At 46.4% G+C, this 24,685-nt stretch overlaps 1 protein-coding gene across 1 annotated transcript; it reads right to left on the minus strand.

Moving 5' to 3' along the window:
- Positions 1-21,657: 21,657 nt before the first annotated feature.
- Positions 21,658-22,086, minus strand: LOC135812975 (uncharacterized). Its single transcript, XM_065326194.1, has one exon. It carries the CDS (start codon positions 22,084-22,086, stop codon positions 21,658-21,660), a length of 429 nt encoding a protein of 142 aa, XP_065182266.1.
- Positions 22,087-24,685: the final 2,599 nt, after the last annotated feature.

Consider the following 24,685-nt stretch of genomic DNA (forward strand, 5'->3'; position numbering starts at 1 on the left):
CCGACAGCCTTCCAACTTGGAAGGTTCAAGGTTATGGAAAGACCAAAGAGGGGAAGGCAAGCGCAACGAAAACGAGCAAAAGCTACAGTCCCAACGGAACAAAGAATGTCGATTGTTACTGGACGATGACGAGACCAGTACGATATTTGACAAAGCGGTCTAACTACAATTCGAAGCAGCAAAGCAGCACACCACCCAACTTGGGTGGGTCATAAATATCAAAGATAAGTAAAGAAAGGGAAGCTTTGCGAAAACGAATTGTACAAGCCGAAAGCCAAACTCCTACAGTACTCCTCATGCATGACATTGTGATGGACTAGTTGACTACAAAACAAGTTGTTTCACACGACGTACGTTTCGCCGTATGGTTCGTGACGGCTCATCAGGTGTGCAATATGAAACTCGGATGTTGAGCCATAAATAAATGTAGAAGAGAAAAGGACATATGGATACGAGTTAAGAGTAACTCTCCATCACTGTAACATGATACTTTATACAGTCAGAAAGTGCAATAACTAGGCACAAAACTGACAGAGTACTGAAACATTCGACGTCCTGACACCTAGCTTCAACACATCTCCGTAGCGCTAACCGACAGCCTTCCAACTTGGAAGGTTCAAGGTTATGGAAAGACCAAAGAGGGGAAGGCAAGCGCAACGAAAACGAGCAAAAGCTACAGTCCCAACGGAACAAAGAATGTCGATTGTTACTGGACGATGACGAGACCAGTACGATATTTGACAAAGCGGTCTAACTACAATTCGAAGCAGCAAAGCAGCACACCACCCAACTTGGGTGGGTCATAAATATCAAAGATAAGTAAAGAAAGGGAAGCTTTGCGAAAACGAATTGTACAAGCCGAAAGCCAAACTCCTACAGTACTCCTCATGCATGACATTGTGATGGACTAGTTGACTACAAAACAAGTTGTTTCACACGACGTACGTTTCGTTTTCGCAAAGCTTCCCTTTCTTTACTTATCTTTGATATTTATGACCCACCCAAGTTGGGTGGTGTGCTGCTTTGCTGCTTCGAATTGTAGTTAGACCGCTTTGTCAAATATCGTACTGGTCTCGTCATCGTCCAGTAACAATCGACATTCTTTGTTCCGTTGGGACTGTAGCTTTTGCTCGTTTTCGTTGCGCTTGCCTTCCCCTCTTTGGTCTTTCCATAACCTTGAACCTTCCAAGTTGGAAGGCTGTCGGTTAGCGCTACGGAGATGTGTTGAAGCTAGGTGTCAGGACGTCGAATGTTTCAGTACTCTGTCAGTTTTGTGCCTAGTTATTGCACTTTCTGACTGTATAAAGTATCATGTTACAGTGATGGAGAGTTACTCTTAACTCGTATCCATATGTCCTTTTCTCTTCTACATTTATTTATGGCGCAACATCCGAGTTTCATATTGCACACCTGATGAGCCGTCACGAACCATACGGCGAAACGTACGTCGTGTGAAACAACTTGTTTTGTAGTCAACTAGTCCATCACAATGTCATGCATGAGGAGTACTGTAGGAGTTTGGCTTTCGGCTTGTACAATTCGTTTTCGCAAAGCTTCCCTTTCTTTACTTATCTTTGATATTTATGACCCACCCAAGTTGGGTGGTGTGCTGCTTTGCTGCTTCGAATTGTAGTTAGACCGCTTTGTCAAATATCGTACTGGTCTCGTCATCGTCCAGTAACAATCGACATTCTTTGTTCCGTTGGGACTGTAGCTTTTGCTCGTTTTCGTTGCGCTTGCCTTCCCCTCTTTGGTCTTTCCATAACCTTGAACCTTCCAAGTTGGAAGGCTGTCGGTTAGCGCTACGGAGATGTGTTGAAGCTAGGTGTCAGGACGTCGAATGTTTCAGTACTCTGTCAGTTTTGTGCCTAGTTATTGCACTTTCTGACTGTATAAAGTATCATGTTACAGTGATGGAGAGTTACTCTTAACTCGTATCCATATGTCCTTTTCTCTTCTACATTTATTTATGGCTCAACATCCGAGTTTCATATTATTATTATTATTATTATTTATTACATTTTTAATAGCCCTTTGAGCCTTGTATGTAATCGTTTACAGTGATGCTTGCAGAAAGCAGAGGCAGCTCCCCTTAGTGCGTGGTATGTTTACAGCTATGTTTGCGAAGAAGAAGAAAAGAAAGAATTAAAGGTCTCTTGGAGCTGGGTATGTTTACGGCCACGTTTGCAAAATGCAGGGGCAGCACTCCTTGAAACTTTGGATATGTACCACTATGTTGGCTAAATGCAGGGGCAGTTCCCCTTGGGGCTTTGGATGTTTACAGCCAGGTTTGCAAAATGCAGGGCAGCTCCCCTCTGAGCTTCCTAGGTTTCCTGCTAGGTATGCAAAACGCATGGGTAGCTCCCCTTTGGAGCTTCTGATGTTTACAGCTATGCTTGCAAACTGCAGGGGCAGCTCCCCTTGGAGCTTTGGAAGTAATTAGTTGGATGTTTACAGGTATGGTCGCAAAACGCAGGGGCAGCTCGTCTGGGAGCTTTGGATGTTTGCAGCTATGCTTGCAAACTGCAGGGACAGCTCCTCTTGGAGCTTTGGAAGTTGGATGTTTACAGGTATGGTCGCAAAATGCATTGGCAGCTCCCCTGGGAGCTTTGGATGTTTACAGCTATGTTTGCAAATGCAGGGTCAGCCCCCCCCCCCCCTTGGAGCCTTGGATGCTTACAACTATATTTGCAAAATGCAGGGACGGCTTCCCTTTGAGATTTTGTTGGTTTACAGCTAGGTTTTCAAAACGCAGGGGTAGATCCCCTGGGAGCATTGGATGTTTATTAGTTTGCTTGCAAAATGCAGGTGCAGCTCCCCTTGGAGCCTTGGAAGTTTACAGCTATGTTTGCAAAATGCAGTGGCAGCTCCCCTTGGAGCATTGGATGTTTACAGCTATGTTTGCAAAATGCAGGGGCATTTCCCCTTGGAGCTTTGTATATTTACAGCTAGGCTTGCAAAATGCAGGGGCAGCTCCCCTTGGAGCTTTGTATATTTACAGCTAGGCTTGCAAAATGCAGGGACATTTCCCCTTGGAGCTTTGTATATTTACAGCTAGGCTTGCAAAACGCAGGGGCAGCTCTCCCTCGGAGCGTGGTTTGTTTGCAGCTGAGATGGGGAGTGCAACCGAAGATCTCCTTTCGAGCTTGCTTGTTCGCATTTGCTTATTAGCACCGTAGCTCGGGCACCCAGCCGGTCCTGACTGGCCTCTAGCGCATACTCCCGGCCCCGGCCACACTTATTGCCTGTTGCAGGATAGGGGCCTCACCACATATTTTTTGGACGATCGGCGGGCGAGAAGCCGTCATCGACCTAAGAGGCAAAATACAGGAATAACTGAGAAACTAATAATTGTATACAACGCGACAACCCTTTCGCTCTGTTGTCTGCTCGGCTGGGGGCACCCAGGTATCCCCCTCGTGCGAACACCACCCGAGGAAGCGGACAAGTTGACGGCGTATTCAGTAGTGCCCAGCACCAGCAGGACCTACCAATCAGGGGAAAGCCTAGCAGTCCTTCATGGTAATTCCCTTTGTAGACTCCCTCAACCTGACACAGGATCTGGCCGCCAGGAAGGGGCCTGGACCGCAGCTCCAGGCCGCCGGGAGGTGGTCAGGGTTGACCTGAAAGAGATGCATGTGCGGTGGAGCCTGTGACTAAACGGCCACCCCTTGGGGCCAGAGAAAGCGGTCTTGCGGGGCAGGTGGTCCTTAGTTAGAGACTTGCACCACAAGATATGAATGTGAGACCGCTTGTGTCCGGCGAAGGGGTAGGTAGTACCAGGCGGGTAGCTAGTCACACTTGTATCTAACACGACAGCCCTTCGGCTGTTGTCTGCCCGGCTTGGGGCGCCCAGATACCCCCCCTGTGCGAACACTACCCACGGAAGCTGACAAGTCGACAGCGTACTCAGTAGTGCCCAGCACCAGCAGGAGCTACCAACCAGGGGAAAGCCTAGCAGTCCTATATTGGTAGACCTCCTCAAGCTGACACAGGATCTGGTTACCACGAAGGTGCCCGAACGGCAGCTCCAGGCCGCCGGAAGGTGGTCAGGGTTGACCCGCAAGAGATACATGTGCGGTTGAGCCTTTGGCTAACGACCACCCTGCTAAGCGCCTACCGCACGCTGTAGCCATTATGAGGAATAGATTGCCACCAGCAGCTAAATGTTCAAATAGGTATTTGGATTTTAAATCTCAAGCCTTGCAGCATATTATCAGCGACATAGGTTTTCCAATGCTCACTGGATTGATATCTGTTCATTGAAACCAACTTTCCGTTGTTTCTTTCCTTTCGCTTTTTCTCTTGTGTCTACTTTTCTACAATATCCTATAACATGTTATTCACAGTGGGTCCAATGTTATTAGGCATTTTGCCTGTTTTAATTTCCACTATAAATAAAGTATACACAACAACAACAACCCCTTGAGGCCAGAGAAAGTGGTCCTTAGTGGCAGGTGGTCCTTGGCTACAGGCTTGCACCGCACAACCATTATAAATGTGAGACCGTCCGTGCCTGGCAATGTGGTCGGTAGTACCAGACTGGTCGCCGGTCACGGTGGTCTTTAGCTACTGGTTTCACTGTATACCGAATCAGGCATGCCATCACAGGTCTACAGCGAACAACACAGAGATCGACGGGACCAAGAATAGGGGATAGCGTGCGGCGAGGCCACCCCCATTATTTTGGGAGGCACGGCTTCATGTTAGAGCAGTAAATAGCAGTTAGGGACTCAGCTGAGTCAAGCTGGACTCAGCGCGTCAAGTTTGGCATAATAGGGAGGTTCTGCTATACGTGAAACCAGTGGGACCATTGTCATTAGGTTTAGGCCTGTTTTGGAAGTCCACTTTAAATAAAGCCAAACAACAATAAAAAAACGTAGAGAAATCACAGGGAGTGATAAATGGAAGTTTCCGGAGGAGGAAGGAGGAAACTGTAGTTATCACCAACCCTCACCGCACCCAGCTCACCCCGCAACGGCGTGCGACCTGAGCTGGGCGCCCTGCCGTGCAGTATGGAACTATCCTCAAGCCATCCACGTATTTGGCAGCCCAGTGAGCTGTCTACCGGATCCCAGCGTTTAGAAGCGCCAAATGCGGCAGGGCCAGTCTCAGGCTGGTCGCGTAGGCGGCAGGTCGGCGGGCGACTCTGCATCCGCATTTGGATCACCGAAGTGGTACAGGTGCTTCCACTGCACCCTGTGGCGCATCAGGGAGGCACATGGGGCCCAGGCAGCCCGCCCGTAAGCGCACCACCGTATCAGGTATGCGCAGGTACTAGGTGGAGCAGCAGAGCATGATGTGTGCCGGACACCCGGCGGTACCCACCATCATCCGGTCGACTTCATGGTTGTGCGACTTTACACAGCCAGCACTCATTACTTGCTATTGCTTGCAGAAGGCCAGATTTTTCTTTTTTTCTTTTTTCGCTCTTTCCCTTCATACGTGCCTAGGCACGGCTTCATGTTGGAGCAGTAAATAGCAGTTAGGAACTCATCTGAGTCAAGCTGGACTCAGCATGTCAAGTTTGGCATAATACAAGAAACGCGCTATCCCCAAACAGTTTTTTATTTTTATTTATTTTTACTATTATTCACAAACCCAACTCGTAAAATAAATAATATGTGGACAAAACAAACAGCTACTGAGCAGGGGCTGCACTGGGCAGCAGTGATGGTGAGGTACCAGGGGCTCCACCGACCAAAGGTCTCGGCTTCAATGCCACAAGCACGCACCAGGAAAAAGAAACAGAAATGTAAAGCAAAGCTAGATCTAGCTATGGGAATTAGAATCAACTCGTGAAAACTCCAAGTCAATCTCCCATTGACACAAACCTCGTTTATTCAACATAATCATATCCTATCCAATAAAAACAGTTCATAAAAACAGTTCATAAAAACAGCTTTTTAGGATCGGACCCAGTCCGCATAACCAATAGAGCTAGCTCCCTTGGCTGCTGAAGGGAAATAGGCAAGAATGGGCCTTCCAGATAAGGTCTAACAAGGAGCAGTGGCTATAGTTATGAAATGAACACCGGTAACCATGGAGACAGACCACACTCTCATTATAGATACTGGTTATAAATAGACCGAATAAGCAAAATGATCTGATAGCCTATGAAGAGTAAAAGAAATTGAACCAATGACAACAAATACTCGTCCAGCACACGAGTTGTCATAGCAACACAAATAACAGTTGTCCGCTAATTTTGTTGTTGGAGATTGAGTAGGAGTTTTTACAGGTTGATTCTAAATACAATAAATGCTCCGGCCTTGGGTTTATGACCAATAAAAACTATTATAAAAACCTCGGGGGACCTCGGTTTTTATAATAGTTTTTATTGGTCATAAACCCTCGCCCTCCTCATTTATTGTATACGTAGAATGGGTAAAAGTACCGGTAGGTGTTTAGAAAAATAAAAACAAGATGAAAAGAGATTGTTTATTATCAGTGTTTGGACTGACGTACAATGTACATGTCAACTTCATCAACCAAAACTTATGAACTTTTTTAATAGATCTGAAACGAAACTCGCACAAAGAAGTGTAAAGAAAACAAGCTGAAAAACAGAAAAATAGAAAAATAATAAGGCACCCATTTTGATAATCCAGGGGATGGCCCACGCCTGGTAAAAGAATAAGCAGAGAAAAGAAAAGAATCATAACAAGTTTTTCCATGTATGCAAAACACAGCTGAGCACTCTGAGCAAGGCCAGGTACGCGGATTAGCTTGTCCGGCAAGCGACGAGCTCGAAAAATTACAGGGAATCTGTTGCCCAGTACCAGTTGCTGTTTCTCAGGTGTCGGTAGACCTTTGTCTTGAATGACTGAAAACGTGTTTTGTGTGGGCGCTGCGACAGCAGCCTGTCAGGAAGGGAGTTCCATGCGCCAATACAGCAGTACGGGAACGACCGCTTCACGACGGATGGAGCTGAGACAGGGAGCGTGTCTGACAGTTGATAGGCGTGGCTGGTGGCATTATTGTGCTGGTTCCTGGTTCTGGGGTCGGCTGGAGAAACGCGATGCGGTGGCAATACAGCAAGTAGCTGAGGAGGACCAGTAATGAAATGCTATGTGTACATGCACGAGAGAGCAGCAACACTCCGGCGGACAGCCAGACTGGGGAGAATTGCACCAGGGTCAATGATGCGCAGTGCGTGGCGTTGAACATTATCCAGACGTTGGATGTGGCTGGCTGGCGCGCCCATCCACACAAGCGGAGCATACTCCATCAGGGGCCTCACGAATGCCTTGTAGACAGTCGTTCGGCCAGCTGGCGTTAGAATGTGGGCCGCTCGTCGGAGAAAGCCGAGGCACTGCTGGGCGCGGATGGTCACGGTCCTGAGGTGACTAGCGAAGGACAATTTGGAGTCAAATCGAACACCAAGCAGTGATATGCTGGTTCCTACGGTACAGGGGTACCACCAAACAGGATTTGGGGCAGGTCTAGGTCAGTGCGTCGGAGGGTAGCAGTCATAGCCTGTGACTTGCTGGGCTCGAAAGACACTTTCCACCGGCAACCCCACTCATGCAGGCGGTTTGTGGATACCTGCAAGGTGTGTGCAGCGTCCCGAGGGCACTGAGCTGAGGATACTAGACTGTAAAGTGTCGTATCGTCCGCGTAGGCCTCAAGCTGAGCATTGCCATCAAGAACATCGGCAGCGATATTCACGTATATTAGAAACAACGTAGGGCCCAATATACTGCCTTGGGGCACCCCTGCAGAGATTGGGTAGAGAGAAGAAATCTGACCGCCGACTAAGCACTGGAGTGAACGGCGGTCAAGATAAGACGATAGCCAGCTATGGAGAGTGCCAGTAATGCCGAGCTGCCGGACCTTGTAGAGGAGGCCCACGTGGGAGACCCGGTCAAAGGCCCCGGCTATATCGACTGTGAGAATTCGTGCCGCGCCACCTTGGCCAACGATGTCCACCCAGGCGTTATGAAGCGCCTGTAGTGCGTCTGCCGTGCCGAGACCTCTACGGAACCCAAACTGGTGGGGTGTGAGGAGCTGCTGGCGCTCAAGATGGTTCATCAGTTGGCGATTGACAATAGTTTCCATTACTTTGGACATTATGCATAATAACGAGACTGGGCGGTAGTTCTTCAGAACAGAGCGCGAGGACCGTTTGTGGATCGGTACCACGTTAGCTGTCTTCCAAGATTCTGGTTGAACTCCGCACCTGAAACAGAGAGCGAATAGCTGGGACAAAGGCTTCGCAAGTTCTTTGGCACACTCTTTCAGGACACGGGCTGAAATGCCGTCAGGACCAGTCGCCTTTGATATGTCGAGTCGCGCTAGCAGACGGTAGACAGTGGCGGGGCGAAAATGAACGGCTGCGAGTGCCGGTGCTCCGGTTGCAACAAGGTCAGGTAAGTCGTCAGAAGTAAGATCCTGGCCAGTGACACTGCACTTCCTGGAGAAGAAGGTGGCAAAGGCCTCCGATTTCTCATGGCTAGTTGCCAACTCCCGTCCGCCCGCCTCAACAATGAGAGGAATGCCCGTGTTACGTCCGTCCCCACTAGCATACTTTAACTTGGTCCACCATTCTTTGTCCTTGAGTGAGCCCGTGGACAGGCTGTGACGGATACTGACCTCTTTAGCTTCCTGGGATCGCCTTAGGATGTTGACGGCTGTGGTAACGGAGCGGAGGAAAGCTTGTTTGAGTGAAAAATCGTTCGGGTGTTTTCTCCAGGAACGCCAACGTTTGTCCTTTGCCCTCATAGCAGCTGTACATTCCGGTGTCCACCATTTTGGATCACTCGGCCTCGTGGTAAGTTCCTTAGATGGGACAAACCTGGCTATTGCGCCTCTGATAGTGGAGGTTACCCGCTCACAGGAGGTGTCCGGGTCATCAGTTATGATGTCGTGCCATGGAGAGTTGCGAAGGAAAGCTCGGAGGCGATGCCAGTCTGCGCTCTTGTACCGCCAGACAGTTCGCTTTGCTGCAGGCTCGTGGCAAGGTAATATGCCTACGAAGTCGGATAGAACGATAACGTGGTCAGACCGCCCAAGAGGGGGTGTGGCGGTTGTCAATACGGGGGAGTTGAAGGTAGACATCACGAGGTCAAGGGTATTGTCGCCACGAGTAGGAGTCTGAACATGCTGCGTAAGGAGGTGCGGCACAAGTGTCCTCAAGTGCCTCGCCCGCCGGTGTGGTCAGTAGTATAGGGGGAGGGGGTTCTGGACCACCTTCCAGGTGGTCCAAAATCGACCTTCTGGATCGGACCTTCGGGCCTCCCTCCAAAGTCTCCCCCTCCCCCTATACTACTAGGGGACGTGTGAGATAATGACTCTGTGAGATAATGACTCTGTGATATAATGACTCTTACCAGGAGATATGTCTGCCATACAGTTCCCCCCCTCTCCTACCCTATAGTTCTAACCCTTCAATACACTTCTTATTCTTTATCGTAAGAAATGTGTGTGAGATCCAAGTACTAATATTACAACTCCAAGTACTAATTTTACACCTCCAAGTACTAATTTTACCACTCCAAACACTGACCCCATGTTGGCTCAACCCAGCCCCAGAAAAGTGAGTCAACTTCAGCCTTTTCACTTACCCCTCTATCTCACCGTTCATACAACCAGCGGATCACAGCCAGCCCGCAGAACTCCCACTGAGACACTGTACGCTTACACCAAGATCTACACACTAGAGCAACGCTTAAATTTCAAGCAATACGTCTTTGTCTTTCGCTGTCTGCATGGTTTATCTAGCCCACTTCTCAGCCTCCTATTCACTCCCCGCTGCACTGGACACTCCCGGTATGGTTTCCATTCCATTGCGTATCTTGGTGCCGACAGATGGAATGCGCTGCCTCCATCTTGTCGCCTGGCCGAGTCGCCTGCTTTGTTTCGCGCTCACACAAAGTCTCATTTAGGGTTCCCAGTAAAAAGGCAACATTGCCTGTTGGGAAATCCCTAACAAAATAAGAAAAAAAAATAATAATAATAATAATAACCCCCATCTTGGCTCACTTCGAGGACTGATGTGGGATCGGTTTCTGAGCCAACTTTGGGTGGTCCAGCTATGGATGAGGATTCACCACCATCAATCGGTAACTCATACCTATTCCCCATCTCATCATCATCAGCAATATATTTCCCAACTTCTAGCTCTCGTGTTATCTTTTCAGCATACTCAACTGTTTCCTGTTTTAGTTTTGCTAAGGGATGGATCAATTCCGCATATATCTTTTCTTGTTTTTCGTCAGCTTTTTTTGTAATCGGTGGTCTCCATCCTGAGTTGAGTGCTGATTTCACCTCAGCATACACAGCTGTTTCCTTTTTTAGTTTTGCTAAGGGATGGTTCATTTCCACATATATCGTTTCTTGTTTTCCATCAGCTTTTTTTGTAATCGGTGGTCTCCATCCTGAGTTGAGTGTTGCTCTCACCTTAGCAAGGGTTTCTTTTGTGGGTATGAAAGTCATATTTTTCACCTGATCATCTTTACATGATGTGGATGGTTTCGAAAGTGTGAAGGTCTTCATCTTTCCTTCTGTGATATATTTTTTATTTGTCTGTGAAATACACCAGCAGTAATGGGGATGAGAAGAAGAAGGAAACGGAGGTATATCAAGTTGTTTGATTTTCCCGATGTAATTCCCTATGTTCCCGATATAATTCCCTATGTATTTCCCGATGTTTACGATGTTCACGATGTAATTCCCGATGGTGTCGGTGTTCCCGATGTAATTCCCGATGTAATTCCCAATGTTGTCGGTGTTGTCGGTGTAAATCCCGATGTAATTCCCGATGTTCCCGATGTAATTCCAGATGTTGTCGGTGTAAATCCCGATGTAATTCCCGATGTTCCCGATGTAATTCCCGATGTAATTCCCGATGTTGTCGGTGTTGTCGGTGGTGCCGGTGTTGTTGGTGTTGTCGGTGTTGTCGGTGGTGTCGGTGGTATCGGTGTTGTCGGTGGTACAGATGCTGCTGGTACATTAATAGGTGGACTAAGATGTGTAAGCGGAACACAAATCCAGAATGAATATTCTTCCCAACATTTGTTTATTACCAACCCATTCACTCTGACACAATGAGCTAGAAAAGCAATTCCTATCAAGATCATCAATTTATTCATTTTTACTCTATCATAAACCGTTTTCTTTCTCTCCATCAGACTATACCAGTTACATCAAAGGTTGAAGGTGATTTTGGTAGATTTATTGTACCAAGCCCATCTGATAATGGTATCGGATCAAAATCTAACCTAGGCTGATGTTGTAAATTTCTTGGATCATTTTCAGGGTCAACACTCATCGAACAGCTGGAACGTTTTATGATATATACAACAGCACCAACTATAGGAATAACAATCAGAGATAAAACTTAAAGATTGGGGTCTGTCAAATGAGGGTTATCCCCGTTTACTGGTTTCGTCTGATCGTAAGGTGATTGTGTAGTGATATGATCTGTTGGTGGTGATGTTTCACTAGGGATGTCAACCGGAGTTGGTCTTTCACTTTGGATGACAGTAGGAGGTTTCGTTGTCAAACAGAGTCCATCCTTATCCAACGGATCAAGAATACAACCAAGAGTAAATGGTAGCATGGTCAACAGTATTAACAAATGAGGTATTTCCATTTTTTATCTACATATAGTTAAGATTTTCAGTACTCATGATAAACCAGCTCCCATTCATCAATGAGATTGTATCCACTCACAGTTGGTAATGTCAATGTGTTGTTGATGAAGGTCAGATATGCCGTTGTTATATCATGTTCAGTAATGTATCGGATTACCGCTTTTTCTCCCAACACATCTCGATATGATAGATGAAAACGTCTTCTGCTACCACTTGTTTCTTGTCCGACTATGAAGAGATCCTCAATGACAATCAGTTTGTTGGTTGGACTTTTGTAAATAGGAAAGACATGAAGTGTGGCTTCTGGTGGAGTGGTTGAAGAGCTCGGGATGATATTCTTCATTTTTTTGACTTTCACCTTTCCATCCTTTCTGTCAACATACTCCTTTGTTGTTGCTGAGTCATCCTCTGTTGAGTCTCGGAGATTGATGATGTGTTTCAACCCCATGTTAAGATTTCCTTTCATCTGGTTGAGCCCACTAGTCCAGAGAGTCCGACTTTGTGCTGTGTTGAGATATTCTGATGTTACCACAGATGTACTTCTTGATGGTTGCTTCACATTTACAATTTCCATTCCACCCATGTCAAGATTTCCTTTCATTTTCAGTGTGCCACTCACCTTCAGTCGTGTTTCATCATCATCAACATGCTTCCTCAATGAAGTATCCACTTTTCCTATCTCACTTGTAACCCACCCAGTTGGTGCCGCACAAGTGGTACATATTCCATCATAACCAAGAAAGCAGATGCTATGATAGTTCATGTCAATATGTCCCTCCACATCTCCACCAGCTTTATCCAGCTTTTCTTCACTGATGACAAATAACTCCCTTTTTTGGCATAGGAATCAAGATTGATCGAATTAGCTTCCAAGGCTGTTCCAAATTTTGAACTCATCTTCCTTATCTATCTATATATTCTTTCTTGAGAGTGTGGGAACAATAAAAATGATCCTTTATAGGTATAAACCATGGAAATGATCAACTTTGATGAGCACAAGGATAAACCAACAAAGCATCACTACTTGCTTCCTGATTGTCACTACATGATGATTGGACAAACGGGATGTGGGAAGACAAACACCCTGTGTAATATGATTCTACAATCATGGTTGAACTGTGATAAGGTCATTCTTTACACAATAAATCCTCAACAACCAAAATATCAACTTTTTGATGGGTTTTACAATGGAATATCTCCTGCCCACACACGCTCTCTAGGCTGCAAAGTTCTGGCACAGAGCTCTCCTTCTCACCACCACCACCATCAGTTCGCGCCTGGCGCCTGGTCGATGCATGGTTGGCGGTATCCGGCATAGCAGGCTGGTACATCAAGTAGTGCATGGCACATAGCAGATGACACAGCAACGACATAGCTCGATTGCGACGCACGTTTCGTCCCCGCTGGACTCATCAGGCAATCTTCTTCTTGGATGTCTTCACACGGAGCTTGACTCGGGAGAATGAATTTGAAGACACCACTGCAGCTGTACTTATGGTTGATAATGCATCGACCAGGCGCCAGGCGCGAACTGATGGTGGTGGTGGTGAGAAGGAGAGCTCTGTGCCAGAACTTTGCAGCCTAGAGAGCGTGTGTGGGCAGGCGTGTGTTTACCGCCATATTGCCAGGTGTGTCTTTACCACCATATTTATCAACCATAAGTACAGCTGCAGTGGTGTCTTCAAATTCATTCTCCCGAGTCAAGCTCCGTGTGAAGACATCCAAGAAGAAGATTGCCTGATGAGTCCAGCGGGGACGAAACGTACGTCGCAATCGAGCTATGTCGTTGCTGTGTCATCTGCTATGTGCCATGCACTACTTGATGTACCAGCCTGCTATGCCGGATACCGCCAACCATGCATCGACCAGGCGCCAGGCGCGAACTGATGGTGGTGGTGGTGAGAAAGAGAGCTCTGTGCCAGAACTTTGCAGCCTAGAGAGCGTGTGTGGGCAGGCGTGTGTTTACCGCCATATTGCCAGGTGTGTCTTTACCACCATATTTATCAACCATAAGTACAGCTGCAGTGGTGTCTTCAAATTCATTCTCCGGAATATCTCCTGGTAAACTTATCATTGAACAACCAGACAAGGTTTGTCCAGTGGAGGATCTCGATGATCAGGAAAATAAGGTGATATTTTTTGATGACATCAAGATTGACAAAAAGCACATGACAAAAGTGATGGAATACTTCAGTCTTTCTCGGAACAAGAAATGTAACTGTATATATCTTTGTCAATCATACTATGATGTACCGAAATATATCCGGAGGAATACCAAGTGCTTCCTCCTGTACAAGGGCTTAGACAACAGAGATGTCCAATGTCTAGCACATGATCACTCCAAAAATCTTAAGAAAACCGAGTTTGCGGAGGCCTATGAAATGGCAACAGAGAAACCACATTCATTTTTCATGCTTGATAAAACAGCAACATATCAGCCAGAGATGTACCGATGTGGATTCGATAGGTTCTTTGAGAAGTGATAAGAAAAAAAAGGTATTGGTTAGGGCCGAAACGATTGCCCATTTTGCCTTAACGATTAACCAATAACACTAACGATCGATTTATTGGTTTTACCGATTTTCCGAACAAGTTTTATACGTGTCATGTTGGACATCAGTATACAGCAAAAACAATTAAATTTGTTCAACTATATACAGGTACGTATGGGTGAAAGATCCACACAGGCCCCAAAAAGACCAAAATGAAATTTGCAACGTGATATGAGCAGTGTTCCTCTGCCATTAAACATCAACGATCAGTCGTCTGTCATCTACAATGGAGAAGGGTCGACTGGAATCGACAATCCAGTCGATGATCGACTCCGTCAACATGCCTGAGCGCCTGCTGTCGCACGTTTGCAAGTTATCTGTGCCGAAGAACGACATGACGGGCTTCATTCCAGCACTGCTCGTCGCATTGTCACTGCGCTCAACATTGCTGGTAGTCGCCGTTGTTGTCGACTGGGTTGCTAATCCTTTCCCTACCGCAGCGGCGTACTGGTCTTTATGAGCAGAAATCAGGTTCTGGAACAAGTTGGTTGTGCCGCTTTGACGGACGAACTCGCGGCTGCATGAACTGCATCTCGCTACGCTATCAGCTTCCTCGAAATATGCCCACGCTGGCGATCTCTTGGTCAGACTAACTTTCGCTTTTCCAGGCGGCAGCATTGTCACTGCTCTCCTCGCCAAAAAAATCGAAACTAACTAAGTTTTTGACAAGAACTGAACAAATTAGAAGGACGGCAGCCACACTCACAGTTTCGCTACAACCTAACAGTAATGAAACTTTCCGGTTGTTACATTTTCCGGCTACGCTGACTAGTGCAATGAATGTAGTGACTTGTACGACTACCCAAAAAGGATCAAGCTCGCAATGATTGTACGGACCTACGGCTTCATGCACGTCTACTTCGACGTTCATGTACTTGTGCGCATGACGCGCGTGCATGATGCCATGCATGGTCTGCATGCACTGACGTCATGACCGGTCTCGCACTGTACAGTCATAATCGTTATCGATCATAACGATTATCGATTTCATCCATAACGAGTGATATACGAGTAATCGGTATAATCGTTTCGGCCCTAGTATTGGTAGATAAGCATGCCACGTTTTACACAAGTAGAAAATCCTGAACATAGGAAGGAGGTCATTGACACCTTTCTCAAAAATCGAGAAATTCTCAAGCAACGTCAACTGGAAAAAAAGGATCGGCAAGCAACAGCAGGAGGAGTTTGTAGAAGAGTTCCAAAAACCTGTTGTTAAAAATTTAACAAAACAAAGTGAGGAATACGATAAACGGCAGGATGCGCTCCTTGGACAACTTCAGACTAACCAAGCAGCAATCACATCAGCCCTCCATCAAATTCCATCCGTGGTGGGTTCATTCATCAAACCCATCCGAAGTAGCACTCCAGAACCGGGTGGTGAAACTTCTCGGATCAGAGAAACTAATATCTCATTCAACCAGAGTGATATTGACCTCATCAATAAGTATAAGGGGGGTAATCATCCAATATCATCAGCAGGAGAGATCAAAGAAGGTGAGGACTTGAAAGAAATGAAGAATATTCTTGGAAGAATAAGAGGGGCACAACTGCGCCCTAGTTCAGCAAGTAATAAAGATGGAAACAATAAACTTGTGATAGATTCCATAGACAAGGTGAGGGGATGGATAGACTTCATGATCAGTGCTAACGGTAGTAGAGTGAAACCAGTACAAGATCAGAAAGCAGATCGAGCAACTCAATCATCACCACAGTCCACTAAGAAAAAGAGAAGAAACAAAAAGAAAGGTATCAATCCAAAAAGTCCAGAATACCCAACTCCAGAAGCATATTTCCGAGGGTTTAGTGATAGAGACAGCTCTCCGGAAGATGAAGAATCATATGCCTTTGGGTTTCCTGTATCGGACGGAGTCTTCCACACACGCTATGAACCCTTGAAAGGTAGTGGAATCAGATTTTACAAATCACATGATGAGTTAGTGAAACTACTGAGTTTACTTTGCGCTTCCCGAGAAGCAGGAAATACATCAAAGAAAGTCATTAATGAACTAGTTGAGATCTTGGACCGTTTGTTGAATGATAAAGTGATAAAAAAGAGTGAATACAAGAAGATATATAAATCTTATGTATAGATAGAACCATGGAAACCATTCTATTTGTTGACAGTCACAGTTCACAAATCACAGGGACAAGTCAAAACTTCCAAGCATCTTTCAGCCCTCCATTACTACTTGATGAAAAGAAGACCTATGAAATTGCTCTGATCAATTCTACCATCTCGTATAGTTGGTTCAACATCAACATCACAAACAACCAAATTCGGATTTTTGATGGGAAAGCCTGGAAAACTCATGTCATTCCAAGAGGTGCTTACAATTTGACTGACATCAATCGATATATCCAGAGAAAAATCGAAAATGAGGACGGGATAACGATTGAGCCAAACTTCAACACTCTACACAGTGAAATTTACCTCAAACATGGATACAAGGTTGACTTTGACATCCCATCATCACTTGCTCCTGTACTCGGATTTTCAAATAAACTGGTTGATACAACTTCTACATCTGACTTCATTGTGAATATCACTGACACTCACAACATCCTCATTCACTGTAGTTTGGTAAGTGAGGCATACCTCAATGGTAGAACTGGTGATGTCATTTACTCATTTTCACCGGATAAACCTCCTGGATTCCAACTCAACATCCAACCGAATGAGAAGACGTTTTTACCATTGACGAAAACTGACAGAATATCAGATGTAATAATGAGGATAACTGATCAAGATGGAAAGGAACTGAACCTCAACAGTGAAAGAACCACGTTCAGTCTTCATCTCCGGGAAAGAAAATAAGACTAGATAGATGACATCATGTTCTTGAAACGAAACCAGCTTACCAGACAGAAGGTTATCGGTGGAAGTCTTCTTGGGAATCTATACAACAAAGCCAAAGGTGTACTATACAACACCAGCAAAATCTTAGCACCAAAGGTTAAATCCATAGGAAAAATGACAGCTCAGAAAGCTTTGGAGGCAGCAAAAGAGCAGATCACTCCAGACATGGTCTTTGATTTGGCAAAAGATCTTGCTAAGGGTGACAGAAAAGCAGTAAAAATGAAAGTAAAGAAAGAGGCTAAGCAGCTTGCTACAACTATTGGTAAAGACAAAGCTATCAATCCACATGTTAGAGATACCATCAATCAATTATCAAACAACAAGGACATCAAACGAGTTTTGTTGGATAAGAGTAAAGAGCTTCTCCAAGATAATCAGAGAGCTATCCTATCAAACATCATTGCTGGTTCAGGAATGAAGAGGTTGTAGAAAAAAAGAAAAAGAAAAAATATATAAAGAGTCGGCGTGGAGAAAGCAATTTTATTAGTGCAATAAGGAGTATAATCGAGGCAGACATGGCCAGACAACAACGAGTTCATGGAATTTTTTTTAGCTCAGTAGACAAACACGCTGTGCCGACAGCGCCGCCTGTTCCCGTGCCACCACCGGCCCCACCACCTGGGGTGCCGTGGGTGGCTGGGGCGGGGGTGGGTTTGCCATCATGGACCTGGCCACCACTTCTCGACCCACTGCAAACGGCAGCGGAGCCTACTCTAGCACAACATCATCGTCCTGGAATGGAGGAGGGGCCACCGAGAGACACTGAACCTTCACCTCGGCAGTTGCCCTTGCCTCCGCCTGAGCCACCCCCTTTACCTTTGGTGACTACCGAGACGGTGGTCCCCCCGGTGCTGGGATCCACGGTGCCGACTGTGTCTGGACAGAGAGGGAGATCATCGACAAACCAAAATGAAACCAATATCCTCACCCATAGACCCAGAAGAAGCACAGCAAACTATTCACTTGAAATTTATGCACGGAATGGACTTGGCTCACGCAAAATGGACAGTGGAAATGGGTGTGCAGTAGCAGAGAACCCAGCAACGGTGACGCGGAGCAGCGGTCAAACGACTTGTGATGCTGGTGGAGATGATGGAGCCATGTTGGAGGCTGATAAGGAGTGCAGTGAGACTGAGCATCAAACGGATGATGAGGACGTGACTGATGATGATGATGGTGGTGATGAGGACGATGATGATGAAGATGAGAAGGAGGACGAGGATAAGGCGGAGGAGGTCGAAGGAAAGGAGCGGGATGAGATGGAAGAGAGCGACGTGAGCAAAAAGTCAGCTGTATTTTGTCACTTGTTATCACGTCCAGATTGTCTTGGTGTGTACGATGATTCTCACTTTTCTGTTTTGTGCCGTGCAAGTTATGTTAAGCAGTTGAAGGTTCTGGAAGCTGTATGTATTCGTGTGCATAATCCTGTTCTTTGATAACAAAAGAAGCATGTAGTCGCGCTAAAGTTGTTCTCGTAGCTGGTTATCAGATGTAAATGTTGTGTCATGTTGCACTGTATCACCTCTTGCTTTGTGGCTGCACTCAGGTATATACGTTAGCACTATGTTTTACACCTATTATGCAATGCTGTAGCACTTCCTTTGTTGTTCACACTTTTAATTAATTATGCTGTTATAAAATGTTCTATTGTTGTACACAGTACCCTCAGTTCCGATACTATTCACTGATGAGCGGAACACGAAAATCGATTTTGAATAACATAAAAATCCTTAAAAAAATTCCATGAACTCGTTGTTGTCTGGCCATGTCTGCATCGATTATACTCCTTATTGCACTAAAAAAATATATAGGTAGAAACTATGGCCTCTTGCACAAGTCCACATTTCGATCTTTTCACAGACCCACCAAAGGATGAATCAACAACTGAGTATGAGTATATAGAATATCTACCCAGGAACAGCAATGACATGAATAAAGATCAGCATATCATAGAAACCAAGGATCTTGATGAGTACCTCCTTCCTCACAAAGCACTGCTTGAGGTTCGTGGACGTCTCGTCAAAGCAGCAGATGGTTCCAATTATGGTCCTGATGATGTCATCACTCTTTCCAACAACGGATGGTCACTCTTCAAGACTGTTGAGTATCAACTTGACACCAATATGGTAGAGAGAGTTGATAGTCATGTACCACAAGCTTCTACCATTTTCAATTTGGTCCAGTTTAGTGATGATTATGGGAGAAGTTCTGCTACCAACATGCTCTGGTACAAGGACACAGGAACTGGACAAGCATCTCCTAATGAGTTTAGGGATTCAGGTGCATTGTTACCAGTAAATCCTATCACAGACGTAACAGCACTTACTGGAAAAAAATTTCAGAGATAATTTTCAGACAGGAGCTCTAAAGAATCCTGCTTACAATACCGGATTCAGAGCCCGACAACTCATCACGACTGGAAATAAGGATACAACCATGTTGCTTCCTTTATCATCACTGTTGGGTTTTTGTAAAGATATTGATACGGTATTCATGGGAGTCAAGCATACACTCAATCTTACCAGAGAATCATCAGCCAACTACATTCACAGAGCAAATGGTGTTGATCCAGGAAGGTTTGACATCAAACATCTTTCTTTGTGGATACCAAAGGTGAGACCATCACTCCAACTAGCTAGTAAGATTGAAAGTAAGTTGGTTAAGTCCACCCTCCGAGATCTGTACTTCGAGCAAGTCCGGGTTTATAGAAATCAGTATGGATCAACGGAGACAAATCCATCCTGGAGAGTGACTACTCACAGCAATGAGGAACTCCCAACTCATATCTTCTTTGCCATCCAAGCAGCCAATCGAAGTGGGAATGAAGAACAGAACAACCAGGTTTTCGATAATGCTGACCTCAGAAGCTTGTCTGTGTACATCAACAGCGATAGATTCCCAGAACGTGATTTGGAAATGAATTTCAGTCCAGCTACTCGGAATTATACAAGAGCATACATGCTTTTCCAAGAAGCCATCCAAAAATATGCTGACACAGACAGTGGAAGTCAGGTAAGTGTGGAGGATTTTGCCTCTTTATACACCATCATTCATGTAGATGTGAGTAAGCATAAGGAGAAGCTGAGGAACAGCTCTGCTGATATCGAACCTCGATGGAGACTTGGAAAACCGTTTGAGTTTCCCACTGGTACAGCTGCTTCTTACCAAACCATCTGTTTGATTCTCTCCGAACGTCATCTCAAACTCAATGGTATGAATGGCAAAATGAGTGTTGTGGTGTAAGAAAAAAGATAAAAGTAGATAGGAACCATGAATGAGTTGGAAAAGGACATTGAGATTTTATTAACAAAGGAACTAACACAGAAGAAAGGTGGTAGTATCGGTTCTGTGATCGGAAGATTGGTTGGGAAGATATCTCCACTTGTGATCAAGCATGCTCCCAACATCCTTGGTACACTTGGACTGGCTGGTATTTCTGGTGCTATTTCTGGAAGCACACACAGAGCCACAGCTGGTCGGGGAATCGGTCAGTATGTGGAATATGGATTGATGCTAACTCCAAACCAAAAGAAGAAACTTGGTAGTGCTCAGGATGGAATCACACTCCGGTTAACAAAAGATCAGTTAGCACCATATCCCTCACACACTCATACTCAGCCCAAGGCAACAAGGAATTGTTTTGGAGATAGTGTGCTGCTTCGAGTAACTGGTCTTGTAATGCAAAAGCTCGAAGAGCTGGAAAGCAATGCCAGGCCACTGGCAGCAACTGGCTCGCGAGGAGCCGCAATAAACCCACATTGTGCCACAATGGGGTTGCAAGGCAAAGCCAATGCAATTGGCAACAACTGGCTCGTGAAGAGCCGCAACTAGCGAAGCAAGTGACCAGTTAGGAGCGATAGAGCTAAATGTTCCATAGTACCATTAGCAAGATGATAAAATGGGAGGGATGGAGGGTGAAAATTTGGTGCTGGCACAAGCTAAAAGTCACCACTAATTAGACTAGTCTTTGAAGTGAAGCCAACAGCAAGAAAGAAAGAGAAAGTTCAAAGGAAGCAGTTGTACGACGTCAGGCTAAGCGCGCCCGAATCCATGCGCTGGCAGTGTACTAGTGTGAGTGCAGTGAGCAAAAGTTCAAAGGAAGCAGTTGTGTGACGTCAGGCCAAGCGTGCCCGAATCTATGCGCTGGCAGTGTGAGTGCAGTGCACAATGCACCGATGCAGCGGTGCGCGGCAGATGCAAACATGGCAGTGTGATCGGTGGATGCTAACACACACTAACTACATTACTGCGACATTAGCACCATATCCCTCACACACTCATACTCAGCCCAAGGCAACAAGGAATTGTTTTGGAGATAGTGTGCTGCTTCGAGTAACTGGTCTTGTAATGCAAAAGCTCGAAGAGCTGGAAAGCAATGCCAGGCCACTGGCAGCAACTGGCTCGCGAGGAGCCGCAATAAACCCACATTGTGCCACAATGGGGTTGCAAGGCAAAGCCAATGCAATTGGCAACAACTGGCTCGTGAAGAGCCGCAACTAGCGAAGCAAGTGACCAGTTAGGAGCGATAGAGCTCCACAAAGCAGCAACACTATCCCCGAACAACCCCCCGCCCAGCATTAAGAAATTATCGAGCAGTGACATTCCTATGCTAGGACTTCAGGGATGGAACATAAACTGTCCGTGCAAAGAATCAGATAAGGTCACTCACTGAGGCAAGCTGAGCCGAGATCTTGGACTTGGTCTCCATTGGAATTCGCATATAGCGTAGACACACATCGCTCTGCCACCTGCCGGCAGAACGAATCAGCGAATCAGGTATCCCTGCCATGGCAGCGGTAGTAGCTGCGCCAATTCGGAATGAGTGCCCCGAGTAGAGTTCGATGTTTGGCACCGCAGCCTTTTCAAGCAGCAAGCGCACAGTACTGGTGAAAACAGCTCTGGATAACGGCACACCCTTGGCAAGTACATACAGAGGAGTGGATGCGTTTCGACTGCCAATCATCGCCAGGTAGCGTAGCATAGCATACACAGGGCAGTAAGGGCGACCGGCCGGTCCAATGACAATATGGACTCCCTTTCCAAATTGGTCTGTCTTTGATCTCTTTAGCAGGATGGTCATGCTGCCCGACTCAAATCTGATACACTCTCTTGTAAGGCCCTCTGTAAATTCGGAGCACCTTAGGAAACCAAAGAATGCCAACAGTACAGCAGACTTGAAGAGAACTCGGTCATGCTCGGGCAACACGGGGAGGTGATCACAGGCATCGACTAATTTCCTTAGAGTTGGCATAGTTATGGGCAATCTAGGCTTTACTGTCTCGGTCCCATGGCACCGCTGAACACCCTTCAACACTCTCTTGAGAAGCCAGGTCTCGATCAGGGGATCCTCTAGACCCTGTTCAATGTGTGCATTCCGTACAGCTTGCAAATAAACAGATATCGTGCAAGGGCGGACAGAGCGAGCAAGAAAAGTGCAAAAGCAGCTGAGGGTAAGATCAGAAGCTGGGTAAGGTTGCAGATTGCAAAGGGAGCAGAAACTGACAAAACGACGCCCACCGGCAGAGTAGGTGCGTCTGGTATTAGCAGCAATTGCACAGGCAGCGTACTTAGTAACTTCACTCACAAGACTGCTGGAAGACGAGCACGATCTGGACTCGGCCGCGCTAACGGAGCATGACGTCGAAATTCCTGCATAAGAAAACGAGAAAGGCAATCTGCAATGACATTCTTGGAGCCGGCAATGTGCACAGCGCTAACATGAAAGTTGAACTCATAGCAAACGAAGAACAGTTCGCGTAGCAACTTCATCACAGCTGGGGCTTTGCACGTGCCCGAACGGATGCAGTCCACTACCGCCGAGTTGTCGCAGTGTACCCGAATCCGGAGCTTAGCCCATTCGTCGCCCCATGTGGCGCAGGCTGCCACGAGGGCAAACAGCTCCTTCCACTCAATAGACTGCAGCATCTGGGCACTGTTCCATGAACCTTGAATCCATTTCCCGTTGTTGTAAGCACCCCAGCCGTGAGTGCCACTTGCATCTGTGTATAGCTGGAGATCTGGTGATGGGGTCCAGTTAGGGTGCAAGAAGAAGGACTTCCCGTTCCACTCACTTAGTAGCCTCATCCACCATAGCAGGTCATCCACGCATTCTTGGGTCAAAGTTATTGAGTAGTGTGGTTGCTGAAACCGTGAGCAGAGGGACCACAGACGACGCATGAAGGTACGGCCTGGAGTGATGACACGGGCAGCAAACGAGAGCTTACCCAATAGGGACTCGAGTTGGCGTTGGGATATCTTCCGGCTGTTGATCGTGCTGGCCAATAGCGATCGGAGGTCGTTGAGCTTGTCCATGGGGAGCCTGGCCTCGAGCCGCTCGCAGTCCAGAATAATGCCGAGGAACGTCAGTGATCTCGCGGGACCTTCCACCTTTGCTGGCGCTAGCGGCACGCCCAAATAGATGAAGGCTCGCAGCAGGATTGCTAGTTGACGCTGGGCGACAGTATGGCCAGTTGTGACGTTTAGGAAGTCGTCCAAGTAGTGGAATAGGTCGGCAATGGAGAAATGGTTCCGGATAATCCACTCTATGGCCGAGGCAACGGAGTCGAAAATGGCTGGGCTGGAGCGCAGCCCAAACGGTAGCACCCGCTCGTAATAGTAGTTGCCTTGCCAGAATATGCCGAGTAGTGAGTGGTCTTCAGCACGAACTGGGATTTGCCGGAATGCACTTTTGATGTCCAGCTTTGCGAGGTACACCGGCTGAGGTGAGGACATAATAGACTCGATTGCATCGTCAATACTGATGTAGTGCAGGGAAAACTGGTCAGCTGGAACTCCGTCGTTCACACTATTACCGGCGGGGCTAGAAAGATGGTGAATCATACGAAGCTTGCCGTTCTTCTTCGGTACCGCGCCGACACCAGAGCAGCGCATGGAGGTGAACGGGGCTGCACTAAAAGGACCAGCAGTTTCGCCACGCTGGCAAGAAGCATTAAGCTGGTCAGAAATAAAGGAGGCACAAGCAGCAGAAGATGGCAGATTAGCAGACTGGACAGAAACGTTGGTTGGTTGGTTGGTATATTTTATTTTACTTCGCCAGAATGAACAGGCATTGCTGCCTTCTTGCCTGGACAAGTGAATTGTCCAAGCTCTCACAAAAAGACGAAGAAAGGAAAGAAAAATTACATGAGAGTGTGAAGCATGCAATCTTATAAAATAAATAAAAATAAAATAAAAATTTCCATGAGAGTGTGACGCATGCATGATGAGAGAGGAGAGATAGATAGATAGAGAGAGAAAGAGAGAGAGAGAGAGAGAGAGAGAGAGAGAGAGAGAGAGAGAGAGAGAGAGAGAGAGAGAGAGAGAGAGAGAGAGAGAGAGAGAGAGAGAGAGACTGCTTTATTGCCTGGACAAGTGAACTGTCCAAGCTCTTACAAAATGACCAACAACAACAACAGCAACGGCAACAACAACAGCGACAGCGACAACAACAACAACAACAACAACAGACCAACAACAACAGCAACGGCAACACCACAGCAGCAGCAACAACAACAAGAGAGAGAGAGAGAGAGAGAGAGAGAGAGAGAGAGAGAGAGAGAGAGAGAGAGAGAGAGAGAGAGAGAGAGAGAGAGAGAGAGAGAGAGAGAGAGAGAGAGAGAGAGAGAGAGAGAGAGAGAGAGAGAGAGAGAGAGAGAGAGAGAGAGAGAGAGAGAGGGAGA

Source organism: Sycon ciliatum, chromosome 3 (genome assembly GCF_964019385.1).
Source record: "Sycon ciliatum chromosome 3, ocSycCili1.1, whole genome shotgun sequence".
Classification (NCBI taxonomy): domain Eukaryota; kingdom Metazoa; phylum Porifera; class Calcarea; order Leucosolenida; family Sycettidae; genus Sycon; species Sycon ciliatum.